At 51.3% G+C, this 15,864-nt stretch overlaps 1 protein-coding gene across 2 annotated transcripts in view; it reads right to left on the bottom strand.

Moving 5' to 3' along the window:
* Positions 1-9,337, bottom strand: part of Capzb (capping actin protein of muscle Z-line subunit beta) — a 100,015-nt gene extending 90,678 nt beyond the window's left edge. For both annotated transcript variants that reach the window (XM_021159602.3, XM_029475858.2), the window contains exon 1: positions 9,209-9,337. In XM_021159602.3, coding sequence (XP_021015261.1) covers positions 9,209-9,298 — 90 coding nt within the window. In that variant the 5' untranslated portion in view covers positions 9,299-9,337. The remainder of the gene's footprint in view (positions 1-9,208) is intronic.
* Between the last annotated feature and the right edge of the window lie 6,527 nt (positions 9,338-15,864).

Below are 15,864 nucleotides of genomic sequence, written 5' to 3' on the forward strand. Positions count from 1 at the left end.
TCACCATAGACAATGATAAATGCCCAAGCAGACAAGGCAAGGATTTACACATTAGATAAAGTACACATGGACATATGTTATGTTCAGACCACCTCTCTCTGGTGTGATCTACAAGACATCTCAGAACCTTCCAAGCTGCCATTTCCATATTTGCAAGTACAAGTGTGGCAAGAAATGGTAATGACACAGAGGCTAGCCTAGTGCTCCCCTTGGGAATAGCCCCCCACCTCCCACCCCTGTTGTTCCTGAGTGCTGGGGACTGAACCCAGAGAGGGCACTTACCCTAGACAAGCACTCTCCCACTGAGCTACAGACCTGGAGAGAAATAGCTCCTTTATTGTTGTAGGGTTTTAGTGGAGGTATTTTTGGTGGTGGTAGTGTGTTTGTTTTGAGTCAGAGTCTCATGTGACCCTGGATGGCCTGGAATTCAGCGATCCTCTTGCTATCCTCTTGCCTGTCTCCGAGATACTGAGATCAAAGATATGCACTACTACACCAGGGAAAATAGCAAGTTTTATTCTCACCATTTCAGAGACAAGAAGACGACAAGGACCTCATCCTGGTCTTCCACCTCGAGCGCGCCCTTTCACAGCCTTGGACTCGGGAATCCAGACTGCCTGGGATCAATAAGAACTGCCAGGAACGGCAGGCAGCTCCTGTAACTAAAGGCCCCGTGCTCACTATCCATCACACCACTGGCTGCTATCAGGATCCCAGGTGGTTCTCCCAGGGGCACACTGCCAGCCTTTGAAATCAAGAGTGAGCTGACCTGACCTGACAATCCCTGCTCAGCTCTTTCTTTCCCCATCAAGACCTTGACTCTGGCTGGTTTAGCCTCGTGAAAGTTGGGTTTAAGGGATCCAAAGAGAGCTGGCAAGATGGCTCCGTGGTTAAGAGCACTGACTGCTCTTCTCAAGGTCCTGAGTTCAAATCCCAGCAACCACATAGTGGCTCACAACCATCTGTAATGAGATCTGGTGCCCTCTTCTGGCGAGTCTGAAGACAGCTACAGTTTACTAATTTATAATAATAAATAAATCTTTGGGCCGGAGCGAGCAAGGTTTTACAAAATTCAATTCCCAAAAACCACATTGAAGGCTCACAACCATCTGTACAGCTACAGTGAACTCATATACATAAAATAAGTAAATAAATCTTTAGAAAGAGAGAGAGAGAGACAGAGAGAGAGACAGAGACAGAGAGAGGGCGAGTAATCCAAAGAATCCGGGCAGTGGTCCAGGCCTTTAATCCCAGTGCTCGGGAGGCAGAGGCAGGCAAATCTCTGTGAGTTCGAGGTCAGCCTAGTCTACAAAGTGAGTCTAGGACAGCCATGACTGCTACACAGAGAAATAAACCCTTTCTCAAAACAAACAAACAAAAAAACAACAACAAAGTGGGGGGTGGTTAGAGGGAAAGAGGAAGGTAGAGAGAGTGGAAGAGAGAAAGACACACACACACAAAACTGGAAACTGCAGGTCTCCCACTCAAACTGCCCTACTCTCTCATCACACAGACATAAATATTGATACCTATCACTTTTGACCTACCCAAACCTGGCAGTGTCACGTGGTTGATCCGAGGGGAGGGAAGCTGCTCACATCATGAAGAACAAGCAGGCAGGTCAATCATTCCACAAACCCTGATGGAGCCACAGCACACGCCAGGGACAGACAAAGGGACACTGCTGCAGCACTCACACAAGGGAATTTACTGTTTCCCTCCCCAAAATAATAAACAAACTTAGCAGGCAGCCTAAGAATGGTCAATGGGGTGCGTCCAAATCCACACATCACCAAGTGCCCAAGGCTTGGGATGTGAATCACAGGGAAAGAGATAAAGGAACCCTGCAGGGCTTAGGGCTTCCCCACCAACAGTTCCCAACAGGCACTGTCATGAAGGCCCAACCTGGCCCTGGCTTTCTTGTCACTCTAGAAGCCATGGATGCCGGTATTCCCATAAAAAGACCTGTTCCATTGCTGAGTCAGGTCCTGCTAGTGGAGGGGGAAGTTCCACCACTGCTTCCGGGCTAGAAGGCTCCTTTCTAGAAACCACACTGCAGGGTCCCTCTGGCCTAAGAGCTGTTACTTCAACAATCTGACCCAAAATACAAACCACTACCTCCTACTTATCTAAGTTCAGACTTTCTCAGTCACTGTGGCAGACTTACTGAGGCTTCAGTGTCTCATCTATACATTTCCCATCTATGAGATAACCATCCTGGAAGAATCCGATTGCCAGAAGCTTTTGAGAAGGATGGGCCTGGAGTCCATGGTAACTGCTCATGCTTCACTGGGGCCCTACCACTCTCTCTGAGCTTTCACTTCTTTATCTGCAACAGGAGGAAATGGTTCTAGGGCTGGGGTTGACAGAACCAGATATCAAGATTGTGGGCACCCCCTAGCAGAAGGAAAGGGACACTTGTGACTAACAGGAGCTCTAGGAGTGGGTACATAATCAACCATGCAGTTTCCTGATGACCTCCAATTCTAGGACCCCTCACTGCACACCTCAAAGCCCAAAGCTGTCACCTCAAATCAGAGGACAGCCAGAAACAACCATTTACAATGCATGCCCATGACAATGCTACTGACTGAGGAGACTTCACCAGAGGGGCGAAGGGTACACACTGGGAAAGCTCACAGCAGAATCCTCAACAGTGGCCATTGAGATGGGTTAGCATGTATGGAAGGTACTTGCCATATAAACCCTACAAACTGACTTCAATCCCTGGAATTCATACAAAGGTAGAAGGAGTTGTCTCTGATCTACATACACACCCCATTCTCAACAGAGGCTGGGTGTGACAGTACACACCTTTAATCCTAGTACTTTAGAAATGGAGGCAGGAAGATGAGAAGCTCAAAAGCATTTTATCTATATAGCAACCTGCACCCCAAGCCTAGGTGAGGTCACCAGGCAGCTAGAGGTGCAGACAAAAAAAAAAAAAAAAAAAAAGCACACCCACGTTGCACAGGGAGAAATTCTGGGATGGCTGAGAGGTCAACCTGCTAGGGCAAGACACAGGGCACCACAGGGTGGGCGGATACATGCTCCTCCCCAGTTCAGTACACACTACAACAGAGGAGGAAACTGAATATATAAAACCAGAGAAAGCCCAGTAAGGTCCAAGCCACCAGCAGAGAAATCCTGAGCAACAGGACAACATGAGCAAGCCTGACCTGAACCCCTTCTGCAATTCACAGCTCTCAGGAAAAGTCCCCTGGTGTTAACCAGGGAAGGAAGCTGCTTCCGAGCCATTTGCACCGGCTGAGCTGGTACAGGCAAAGGTATCTTTCACAGTTTGAGCACAACCACACATCCTAATAGCATTTTGGTCAAGAACCAACTACATACACCATTTGTGGTCCCTAAGCTGAGAAGGCCTGGTAACAAGAGCCTAGCCATGAGGCACGGGGTGTATTTCAAGTTAGAGATGGCTCCTCTGGCAAACAGAATCCCGAGTTGTTTTCTATGTAGGAGCACGACAGCGGCGGCCAGTCCGATAATGGTTTTGGAGAAGACGATGGTGAGTTCAGCATGAGAAGAGGAAGCTTCTGGGAGCAGTTTAAGCAGAAGTTCAGGGTCAGAGGCAGGGGGACACCTGCCAGCTCCCCACACTGTGGTAAGAACTCTGAGGCCAGAAGCACTAGACTGGAGTTCTCACCAGGCTGGAGTTTACCTGGGTTGGTCCCTAAGGCTGCCAGCTTTGGGGTAAGGACTCCAACCTCAGCAGTCTCCTAAAGGCCAATGCTGCCTCCCAGGCCAGCTGGGAGGGTACGTGAATAGTCAGCCATAAACTACTCTTGGTAATTAAAATAACCTTTAACAGCAGCCAACATGCCTCTCACACGTTAACCACGCCAGGCACTGCCTACAGTTTCCATACATGCTCAGGCAATCCCCATGATAACCCCGTCACAGCAAGGCCACGGGCAGAAACCACTCTGGCAGGAGAATGGTAACTACTAGGCCACTGCTTTGGACCAAACAGGATTAGAGGACTGCAAAAGAGCACAGAGAAGGTAGAGCTGTTGGAAGCAGGGTGGCAGCAGTGGGAAGCACAGCAGAAGGAGGCCGCTGCCTGCGTCACCATGTACCTACCATCAGCCTGCTTCTCTAGTGTCTCTAGTTCACCCACAAGTTTAAGACTCCGTAGATGTAATAGCGGTCCACAGAATGAATAACAAGGAAAATGCCTAAGGGTGGGGAGGCTGGAGAGATGGCTCAGCAGTTAAGAGCACTACTTCCTCTTGCGGAGGACCCAGGTTCCGTTCCCCGCACCCACTCGGTGGACCCATAACTCCAGTTCCAGAGCCGACACTCTCTTCTGACTTCCACAGGTACCAGGCATGCATGTGGTACACAGACACACTTGCAGGCAAAACACTCATACAAATAAAATAAATAATCCTTATGAAGAAAAAAAAAGAAGAACGACTACAGGCAGCGGGGCAGCCTAGACAGGCCTGGTTTTCTCATCTGTACCGTGAGAGTAACGTGGGTCTGTCTCGTATCACTGCATGGGATATCAAAGCCGCCCATTAACAGCAGCTCCTGTAGCTCACATAGCCACTCCAGGTCTCAGGCACTGATGTGCCTACAAGCTACAGCACATTGGGCTAAATGACAAGTGCCACCAGCAGGCCCAAGATGGCTGCCACTGGGCTAACTGTGCAGAATGCCCACTCAGGGTCAACCATCTATCAAGGCTCTATGGGTCTCATTATCTAGGATTTAACTGATCAAAAATAGCTGTTTTGTCAATGACAAATCACCCAATCAGAAGGCCTGTAAGGTGATGGGGGGGTGGGGGGGGGCAGATGTCAACCAGATGGCAGATCTCTCCAGCTCATTATGCCTATCTGCCTTTCTCCACCACACCTTCCTTCCCAGACCACAGCCAGCCTGGCCAGGCCCTGGCACCTCTCAGGTGATACCTACGAATGCATCCCCCTTTCCTCCCTCTTCCATCAGCAAGGCCCTCTCTACACAGCACGGCTAGAGGACTTGTGCTAAAATACCACTGCTCCATCAGCCTGCTCAAATTTCCACCTGCCCTGTGAGAAATGTCACTGGCTCCACAGTGTCCAGACCAAATGCAAACTCCTGAGCTTAGCGACTGGCATCTGGCAGCAAACACTTCCTCTCCGTGTCTACCCAGTGGTTCTCAAACCCACCCCACTGACGTCACAATGACCTTGGACTTGGTACAGTGGACTCTCCAGCAGATGGTGCCCCACCCAAGCCTCCCCTTCCTCTTTGACTGGGCAAGGTCTTCCTGGGCTTCAGGCCCAGCCCCCAGGCTGATGGAGGACTGGAAGGTTACAGGGCTTCCTGGAAGAGGTGGAACACCTGACTAGCTTGCACACATGGCCTCCAGAGCTCTTCCCCACTTTTCCCTGTCAGCTTACAAGACTTCATGAACACACCTTTCCTGCTCTCCAAGGTGAGAGGACAGGAACTGTGGCTATCATTTATTTTACATACAGTTGGGTATACAAAATATGACACAGAGTAGCTGTGTGCCAAGTGTATTAAAAATGCCATTTCTGGGCCAACAATGGAAGAAGAGAACCAACTTCCCAAATTTATCCTCTGTCCTCCACACACACAGAAAATAAATTCAAAACCATTTCCTTTTCCTGGTGTCCCTATGAAATGTTCTCCTCACGCTGTACATACAGCAAGGAACTGAGGGGAAGGAAGGAGAGGCGCTCACTTAGGTCACACAGAAAGGCAATCAGGACTCCACCCAGACACGCCCCACTCTGAAGGCAGCAAGGGAGAGCCAAGCACCTCAGCTCTCACTATGGGCTTCCTCAGGGCCATGCAACAATTCCTGAGCACCAGGCAGTACCGGGGATAAGGCTCTGTGGGACAAGCAATCTGGCATTCTGTAGCCTGTCCCTGCCCTATCACTCAAAGGGGACTCCACCCATAAGGACACTGCATCCCAATCTGACTTTCTCTCTCTCTCTCTCTCTCTCTCTCTCTCTCTCTCTCTCGAGAGAGAGAGAGAGAGAGAGAGAGAGAGAGAGAGAGAGGGGGGGGGGGAGTGATTTCTGATTCAGGATCTCGCTCTGTATCCCAGCCGGCCTGGAGCCCTGCTATGTACAGCAGAAAGGCCTTGGGTTCATAGAGATCTGCCTGCTTCTGTCTCCCAAGCACTGGGACTTTTAAAGGAGTGCACCACTATGTCTAGCTCTAAGTCTAGCTTCTTATACCCTGGTGTCTGTGGTCCACCGCTCAACCTTCCTCATCAAGCCTTTGCAAGGCGAAAATCAACAGCTTCTGGCACATGGCTAGAACCCCATAAATATCTCCACCTCCTTACACTGAAACGTTAGTCTGTGGCTGCCTAAAACAGCATTACACTAGCTGATCCCAGAGCCAGTGAACGTGCACTAGACTCTTCCAGGCTTGCATGCCCAGCCCTCACCGGAGGACCTGAGCCAAGCCCCTATACCTGAGGTCAATATTCTGAGACACCCACACTCTCACATAGGGCTAAGCTACAGACCTGCATCACACCGTTCACTTGACCGTTTGAGCTTCAGATAATCCCTGAACAAAAACAGGCTGGGCCAGTGACAGCGGTGGTGGATGTCCACCATGTCCCAAGGTCGCACCTCAGGCTGCAGGCTGCAAACACACACTCCACTCCACTGGACCAAGAACACTTGAGAAGCCAAGAGCGTGGGTCCCAGCTCAAGCGGCAGTGTTTCCTTCCACTTCCTCTACAGTTTGTGCTTATGAGCCTGCACTGACCGTGAATACTGTCTCCCTTATCATTAGGGAAGAGTGACAGCGTGTCTCTCCCACCATGCTGCTCAGGCTGTAACTCAGCAGCCGGAGTTACAGGCGTGTGACACTGCCTGGCTTTCCAATCTCTACTCTAGGCCCCTCAAGAGTGGAAGCCAGAGGGCCCGCATCCATGTCTGCCTTGCCTCATGATACACACACACCTAAGCAGTGGTACCCTGCACCTTCAGATAGGTGCCTAGGAAGTGCTGTGGAAAAAGCACTTCCCACTCTGGCAAACAGGGTTCTGAACTTCAGGTCCTTGTCTTGTGTCCTCCTTCCTCCTCCATAGAATGTAACAGTATAGCACTTCCAAATTATACATACAAGACCTATCTTCAAAGGCATGTTTGTCATTTTCTTAATCTTAAACTAATAATCACAGGCTACTTATCAAAAGGAGACTGGCTGGATTTACTTGAACAGGGCAAACACACATGGGGTCTCTAAGTTGAACTATACACCAAGTTTTTTAAAGTGATATTGTTTGCTTGCTTATTTAATTACTTATTGGGGGGAGGGAGGCAGAACTGTGTTAGATAGAGGAAGACTTGATTCTACATATGGGTTCTGGGGATTGAACTCTGCTCCCCAGCTTTGGCAGCAGTCACCTTTAACCCCTGAACCATCTCTCTGGCATCTCTCTGGATCTTATTCACAGGCAGAGACCACCAAGATACATTAGCGTCTACTCCACGATTTCGCCTTTTAACAACAGGAGCGAGCTCTATCAGCTCTTGTCATCAGTGCCATCTGTAAGCTCCTTGGCCTGTCCTGCTCCAGCCCCACCATGAGCTGGAAGTCAGAAGCCAGAGCCCTGTCAGGGCTTTGACACTGTGAAGCACTTAGGGACAGTAGTAAGACTGTCTACTAAGGGAATGTAAATAAACCCCATTTGCCTAAGCACTTTTACTGGGGACAGTTAACTTGACTCCAAGAAAAATCACTCCAAAATCAAACACACTTCAAATCTCTCCCCTCAATGGGTACACTGGAGCTGGTTAGCCATTTGCTCTACCTGCAAGCCCACTGAAAACAGAGCCATGGTCCTCTTCATTCATTACCTAGGATGCAGCCCCACTCTGCCACTTCTGGTTTGCCTAAACTACCCACATTAGGGCATCAGATTATACTAGCATAGTAGGCAGTCAGAAAACATTTAGGGGACTGAGGTACATGAAGAACAAGTTAACGAGTGTCAAACCTGGGTGGGTGGCTGCGCTCACAGACCATCCCAGATCACACTAAGCAATCTCCTGTCTCACCCTCACTGTTGCCCAAGCTGGCCTTGAATGCCTTAAACAGCTGAGACTGCAGGTATGTGGCACCACGCCCAGCCTTCCACAGATCTTTCAGAGTTAGGTACTGTTCTAGGACCAGATAGACAGGGGCAGAAAACACAAGGCCAACATCTCTGTCCCCTAAGAGCTCGGGATCAGGCCCACAGGCTATGCTCCTGTCTCACAATGGCCATTTCCTAACAGGAGAGCCCCCCAGAGTCTGCAGAGGTAAGTACTTGCCCTCCCTGGCTGGGCCTGAGCATCCATCCCATCATTATGGTTCTTGAACAGTGTCATTATATCAGACACACAACAGCAGACAAGGAAGACCGCTGTCTGGAGGCTGCTAGGCAGGCTCCCACTGGCCAAGAGTGCTCTCTGCACAGATGCAGCAACATTTTGAATGAGTTACAATGAATGCCCCAGCTTTTCTTCACCTGGTCAGATGGACAAATCGAAAGCCTAGATGATTTGGCCACTCCACCACCCTCTCCTGCTTTGATGCTGGGAGTACACACAGAAAACTTCAGTTTACTTTGAAGAATCTCACCCAAAACTGTCCTGGACAAGTCCTTTCCCCCTGCAGACTAAGGTCAGGGGTTCAGACCCCCAGGCCCGTTTCCAGCCAAGAGCAATAATATGAAAACCTGTCTTGCCTATGCTTTTAATAGATAGAAAGTTTACTAGCCAATCAGACTTAGTCATCCCCAATACAGTTGCTGCACCCTTGCTAAAACAAGGCACGGGGTTCCTCAAAACCATCTAGGGGCACGGGGTTCCTCAAAACCATCTAGGGTCCAAAATCGCCTCCTAAACATCGACCAGGCAGGAGGGGAGCCACCTGTAAGGCTACATGGAGCAGGTGGGTTGCCTTCCCTCTCAGCCTACCTTATAAGGCTTCCTTGACCATGTGAGATAGTTCTCTGGCCCTTCCACCACCAAAGATGGTGGGCCTGCTCTGCAGGAATCCAGGTAGATTAGGGGGTGCAGGGCTATAGGGGAGGAGGGAAGTGGCACATCTAAGGCTCCTCAAATAAGTTGCTAGCATCGTGTGCCCTGTCTTCATTACCAAAACAAACACCATGAGTGGAGTCCGGGAGCTCTCGGGCCTGTGAGTTTCTGCTCACCTGCTCCGAGGCACCTCCATAATCAGCAGTCCCGACTCTAACAAGCTGACAGTTCAGGGGGAAAGGAAGGCTGCGCCTGCTAGGATGCATCGTGTCCAGGCCGTAGGTTGGGCTGCTGAGCACCCTGCCCCCCCCCGCCCCCCGCCCCAGGGCTGCGGCCTCACAAGAGCAATTGTGAGTTCACCCCTGTCCAATTGGCTTACCAACCCGTCAGCACTCTGCTCCCCACTCAGGCAGGGCACCCCTCAAGACGCGTTGTATTAGCCGCACTACCACTAGGCCCTCCCAAGGGAAATGCCCTGTTCTGCCTTCCGGGCACACAGATGCCGCCCTTCTCTCCCTCGCTCCCCTGCTCACTCACACCGAAGTGGCCTCCCCAGAAAGGGGCAAACCTAGGAAAGGCTCAGTACCCAGACCACCCCCACCCTGGCTGGGGCTCTCCCCCGCTCGCCAGAGGCTGCCCAGAAAGAGCCTCCGAGGAACAGGAGAGGGGACACCTGGGTCAGGAGCAGGACACGGAACAAGCAGGGTCTAGATGGGAGGGTGAGAGCAGCGAAGGGCTGACGCAGGCTAGGCTAAGTCGTGAGAAGTCGGGGGAAGGGGACGGCTAGGGCCGGGGACAGCGAGGTGCAGGGAGGGGGAACACAGCTGGAGTAGAGAGGCCACACTTGAGGACCGACCGCAGAGAGAAGATTCCATGACGGTGAAGGAAACAAACCTAGGCAGAGTTCACTGGAAAGGGCTTATCGGGGTGCAGACTGGGGCCATGGAGAGGAGAAGAAGAGTTTGGGGGAAGGGGGCCTAGACTGGACCACTGGAGCGAGAACCACGGCCCTAGCCTGGGCCCTGGGGCCGAGACAGGAGCCCAAGTACAGCCCACGGGATGAAGGCCTGCGAGAGGGGTGCCCGGCCTGGCCCCTGAAGGAAGGAAGGTCTAGCCTGGGATAGGCGAGACTAGCCTGGACATGCAGGGGGGAAGAACTGGGCTCCACATGGAGCCCAGGGCGGGGTCATAGGCTATCAGGGCCTCCCGCCGCCCACTCCGGACCCGAAGAGTGGCGTCTGCCTAGGGTCCGGGACCCCGCCCCTCCCCCACCCCAGATCCCCACCCTCCCCGGGCCGGGCGGGTCGGCGAAGGAGTGGACGCGAGCTCCCGCGGTGAGGGGGGTCCCGGGATGGAGCCGTGAAGGGGTCCCTTTACCATGGTGGCGGCGGCGGCGACGGTCCCTGTCCCGGCGTCTGTGGCTCTCCCCCCCGCAGCAGGGCCCTGCGCTTCCACTTCCCCGGGTGCCCAAGAGTGAACATCCGGGTCAGCGCCCCCCTCCCCCCCACCCCACCCCCCCGCGCCGGGCAGCCACCACCTTCCTTCCCCGCCCCGGCCAGCCCGGCCCGCCCCCCAGCCGCCAGCTCCCGACCAATGAGCGCGCGGGGCCGCAGCGATCGCCAAGTATGGAGCGCCGCGCGGGGGGCGGGGACGGGGGCGGGACCTGTGGTCGAGTGGGCGTGTCCTGTCGTAGGAGGGGCGGGCCAGGCGCAACGCTCCTGCGCGGCCAGGGCTGTGGCGTTCCGGAGGGACTGGGTCTACCTGCGTCCCTCCTCTGACTGTCAGCCTCGCTTCTCGCAGATGCAGGACGCGGGCTAGCTGAGGGTGGAGCGGTTCATTGGTTCCCCTGGGCGGAGGATGCGGAAGGCGCCGAAACTAGGAGGGGACCGGCCCTCCGCAACCCACCCGGACCCGGAACTGGTGCGCCGGACGAGGCCCGGCCCCTACAGAGCGAGCGGAACTTGCAGGGGGACGCCAGCTCTGCCGCCCCTGTTGCTGAACACCTGCTATCAGGACCAGGCGGGCAGCCTTTAGGTACCAAAAGATGACAAGTGGATAAGCCATAAGGATCCCTGCCTGCACTTCATAGCTACCAGAGTAGTTGTGGGAAAGGCCCGGGTAAGAAGACTAGAACATTTGGGTTCAATAAATGCTGTTTCATATACTTTTTTACATTATGTACAGAGAATCAGCCCGTTTCCCTAAATGAGTATCTCTCTCGAATCATATAGTGACTCAGAAATCCCTCTTTGTTTTCAGGTCTGAAGATTGAACGTAGAGCCTCAGGCAGGCTAGGCTAAGCTCTTCCATTTAACTGCAGCCCCAACCAGAAATTAGCTGTTCAAAAGAGTGAATTTTGATTTGTTATCTAGAACTCAGAGACCTAGAATTGCACGTTTTGCTTATAACAACCCCCTACACGACTTGCTCACCCTCCGTTTAGAGTCATATCAGGTCCTGAGAAAGGATCAGAAAACTTCATCTGAGGGAAACTGCCCTAGGCCTCTGAGCTCATAGTCAAGTGAAAGCTTGCAGGGACAGCCACCAGCAAAGAAAGCATCCAGGTAAGAATGACAGAGACCAGTATTACAGGAGTTCAGAGAAGGGAGTGGCACTTAAAAGGTCATTACACCGGAAGTATTTATCGTGTAGCTATTGGCTAAGCACTGTGTAGGAAGCAGGCTGGAGAGATTACAGCTTTGAGCAAAATAGCCCATGATGGCATATAGCTTGTGGGTAAGATTTCACCTCCAGGAATTGAGCCTCTTACAGCCTGGGTAAGTACCCCTGTCCTGAGTTAAGGCCCCTTCAAGCTTGAAACCTGGTCAGAGACTAGTTACCCTATCTAATAAAGTATTGGGGGTGAGATGTGGAAAAACAGAGTGGATAGAGCAGGTAGACAGACAAGCCCTGTGGTGGTATTTTGGAGGATGGTCCAAGGGGGCTTTAACTCAGGAACTAATGCTTGACCAGATAGCTGAAGGTGGGGATGGAGCAGACCATGTGCCCATTGTCAGCACCTGGGTATCCACAGAGGCCACTGTGGCCAGCCTAAATTGTGTGTGAGCAGCAAACTGCAGTGAGCCTACTGTGTGCTGGACTACAGGGTGACTAGGGAGGGCCTCAGAAAGCTATTTGTGTGTCCCAGACAGTTTTATTTTAATGTCAGAGAAACAATACCTGAGGTTACCCTCAGTTTTCCACATACATGCCTTCCTGCATGCGAACAGACATAAAACACATGTACACACACACACACACAGGAATTTTTTTAAAGCACACATATTGGGACTAGGGAAGTGCACTGTGGGTAAAGTGCTTGCTCTCTGATCCACAGCATGTAAAAGCCAGGTACAGCTAGCTGTGCATTGGAGAGATATTCCCAATGCTGTGTGAAAGGCAGGAGGATCTCTGGGGCTTGGTGACTACCCAGCCTAGCCAAATGGCAAACTCCAAATTGAGTGAGAAGGCCTACGGTGGTATATACCTATAATCCCAGCACTCAGAAGGCAGAGGTAGGAGGATCTCTAGGAGTTCAAGGCCAACCTACTCTACATAGCACGTTCCAGGACAGCCAGGACTATACAGAGAGAAGACAAATTCTATGAGAGACCCTGGGTCAAAAAAACAAGGTGGATGGGCTGGCTCGGTGGGTAAGAGGACTGACTGCTCTTCCAGGGGTTCCTGAGTTCAATTCCCAGCAACCACATGGTGGCTCACAACCATCTGTAATGGGGTCTGATGCCCTCTTCTAGTGTGTCTGAAGTCAACTACAGTATGTATATTCATATAAATAAAATACATAAATTAAAAAAAAATAAACAGGGTGGATCAAGGTATAGGAAGTTGGGTTTTAGACCCAGGACAAGGGGCTGAGGTACATATTTTACATACCAAAGCAGACCTGGCCTCCAGATTCTCCCAGCATCCCTCAGTCCCTACATGACGCACCCTGCCCTCTACCCTGAACTCTCCAGCCTAGGGGCTGGGCTGCCCTTCCCCCAGAGGCTCTTCCCTATAATCCAGACATTTTGGTCTCCTCCCCACTCCTTTCCTTCTCTCCTTTCTCCCTCTGTGTGTGCTCTTTCTCTCTGTTCCCCCTCCCCGACTACCTCCCTCCCCATGGCACCTTCCCTGGCCTTGTTTCTTGGGGCCAGTGAACTTGCCCACCCAAGAGTGGTTTCCCAATAACCCTGCATTTTGTATACTTTAATCTGTCTTGGAGAAATAACTTATCATAGGTGACATGAACTTTTAATCCCGGTCCTGAGGAGGCAGAGGTAGGCAGATCTGCCTGTGAGTTCAAGGTGAGCCAAGGATACAGAGTAAGAGCTGGTTGCAAAACAATAAGGTAGTGCAGAATGAAGGAAGAACCGGACATAGATTCCTGCCCTCCATATGCAAATCACAGGTCAGCACACCCATGCACATACATGTACATGCACACATATATTCACCATACATACACACACAGCAGCAGCACCAATGTGGCGCTTCCTCTGTGATGGACCCCGTTAAACCCTTTCCCGATCCTCGTAACACTCCCCCCCAAAGTAAGGAGCCTCTCCAAAGTCATGCAGCAGAGATGTGAGGTCCTGGAGAAGGCAAGGAACACTTGTATTCTCATGTTTCCTGATGTGTTACCAGGGCAACATGACAAGTAGAAAGGAGGTGAAGATGCTAAGGACTTGAGTTCATAGTGAAAAGATCAGCCCTTGAACTGGGCAAGACTGCAATAGGGAAGGGGTGGGGTGAGGTGGGGAGGGTGGAGTGGGGTCAGGAGGGTGAGAGGGTGAACACTGCCTTGAGTCAAGTTGTATTCGAGATGCCTACTGGAAACTTCAGTGGAGAGGCCCAGGAAGGAACTGGGTGGAAGCCTGCTGCTAGTAGATGGCATATAAAGGTCTTTAAGAGCACAAGATGGGGCTGGTGAGATGGTTCAGCTGGTAAGAGCACCCGACTGTTCTTCTAAAGGTCCTGAGTTCAAGTCCCAGCAACCACATGGTGGCTCACAACCATCCGTAAGGAGATCTGACTCTCTCTTCTGGAGTGTCTGAAGACAGCTGCAGTACACTTACATATAATAAATAAATAAATCTTTTTTTAAAAAAAAGCACAAGATGTTGAAATGCATACACTTGGTGATGGGTGTAGAGAGAAGAGATGGCGGAGAATCAAGGAGCAAAGAAGATATTGTATTTCTCCCAAAAGCCAGGGGATAATAGCATGAAATAAGTCACGTCTGAAGAAAAGATTGTCAGAAAGTCTTATCCATAGTGGATTGTCTGTAGTTTCCCAATCTTTGTGTCTACCTTGTAGGATCGCCACTGCTGTTATTCTCAGAGAGGCTAAGGAACGTACGTGTTCAAACCTATGAGTTTAGTTCAAGGTTGTCTAGAACCAGAGTCCACATTCATAGCCCCAGTGTGAGCACATTGCTTCCCTGCTTTAACCCCTTTGAGAGGCTCCCCATGCTAGCTGAGAGCCGGAGACTGGGGGAGGTGCTGTAGGGTAAATTGCTTGCCTCAAGTACATGAGGACCTGAGGCTGAATCTCCAGCAGCCATATAGAAGCCGAGTGTGCCAGTGCTGGAGAGACACAGAAAAGGATTCCCTGAGCCAGGCTGTGGTGGCGCATGCCTTTAATCCCAGCACTCAAGAGGCAGAGGCAGGTAGGTCTCTGAGGTAGAGGCCAGCCTGGTCTACAGAGCTATTTCCAGGACAGCCAGGGCTACACACAAACAAACCCTATCTTGGAAAGAACAAAAAAAGAAAACAGAAGGTTCTTGCTGGCCAGCCAACTTAGCCAAGTCAGTATACTCCAGGTTCAATGAGAGAGACTCTCAAATAAGATAAAAGGCAGCGGGGCGTGGTGGCGCACGCCTTTAATCCCAGCACTCGGGAGGCAGAGGCAGGCGGATTTCTGAGTTCGAGGCCAGCCTGGTCTACAAAGTGAGTGTCAGGACAGCCAGGGCTACACAGAGAAACCCTGTCTCGAAAAACCAAAAAAAAAAAAAAAAAAAGATAAAAGGCATGGAAAGGTGGCTCAGCAATTAAGAACCTCTCTTCCAAGCCGGGCGTGGTGGCGCACGCCTTTAATCCCAGCACTCGGGAGGCAGAGGCAGGCGGATTTCTGAGTTCGAGGCCAGCCTGGTCTACAAAGTGAGTTCCAGGACAGCCAGGGCTATACAGAGAAACCCTGTCTCGAAAAACCAAAAAAAAAAAAAAAAAAAAAAAAGAACCTCTCTTCCATGCAGGCGCGGTCAGGCTGGGCACAGCAGTCATGGGTTCCCCCTGTGTAGCTCTGTCTGGAATTCTTTCAGCTTTTATCACCCTTCGTGCTACATCTTCTGATCACCTGGTGGAGCCTCTAAAGAGAAGGAATACACGTACAGCCAGGAGTTTGTGCTCAGTATTTCAGAAGCCTCAAACTACAGGGTGGGGGTGGGGGTGGGGGCAGGGGAGGTATGGGATCTCACTGAGACAGACTGGGTTTGCCACAAATGTACCAGGTCAAAAACTCCAGACATGAAGATCATGAAAAATATGTTGGGGAACAACCCTCCCCCCCGAACCCTCATACACTGCTCACTGTTACAAGAATGAGAAAAGGGGCTGGTGAGATGGCTCAGCAGGTAAGAGCACCCGACTGCTCTTCTGAAGGTCCAGAGTTCAAATCCCAGCAACCACATGGTGGCTCACAACCATCCGTAACGAGATCTGGCGCCCTCTTCTGGTGTGTCTGAAGACAGCTACAGTGTACTTATATATAATAAATAAATAAATCTTTAAAAAAAAAAATGAGAAAAGTACAAAAAAGGAGTCCACACTGG

The sequence above is a fragment of the Mus caroli genome, unplaced genomic scaffold (genome assembly GCF_978045245.1).
Source record: "Mus caroli unplaced genomic scaffold, Mus_caroli_1 scaffold_6, whole genome shotgun sequence".
In the NCBI taxonomy this organism is placed as follows: domain Eukaryota; kingdom Metazoa; phylum Chordata; class Mammalia; order Rodentia; family Muridae; genus Mus; species Mus caroli.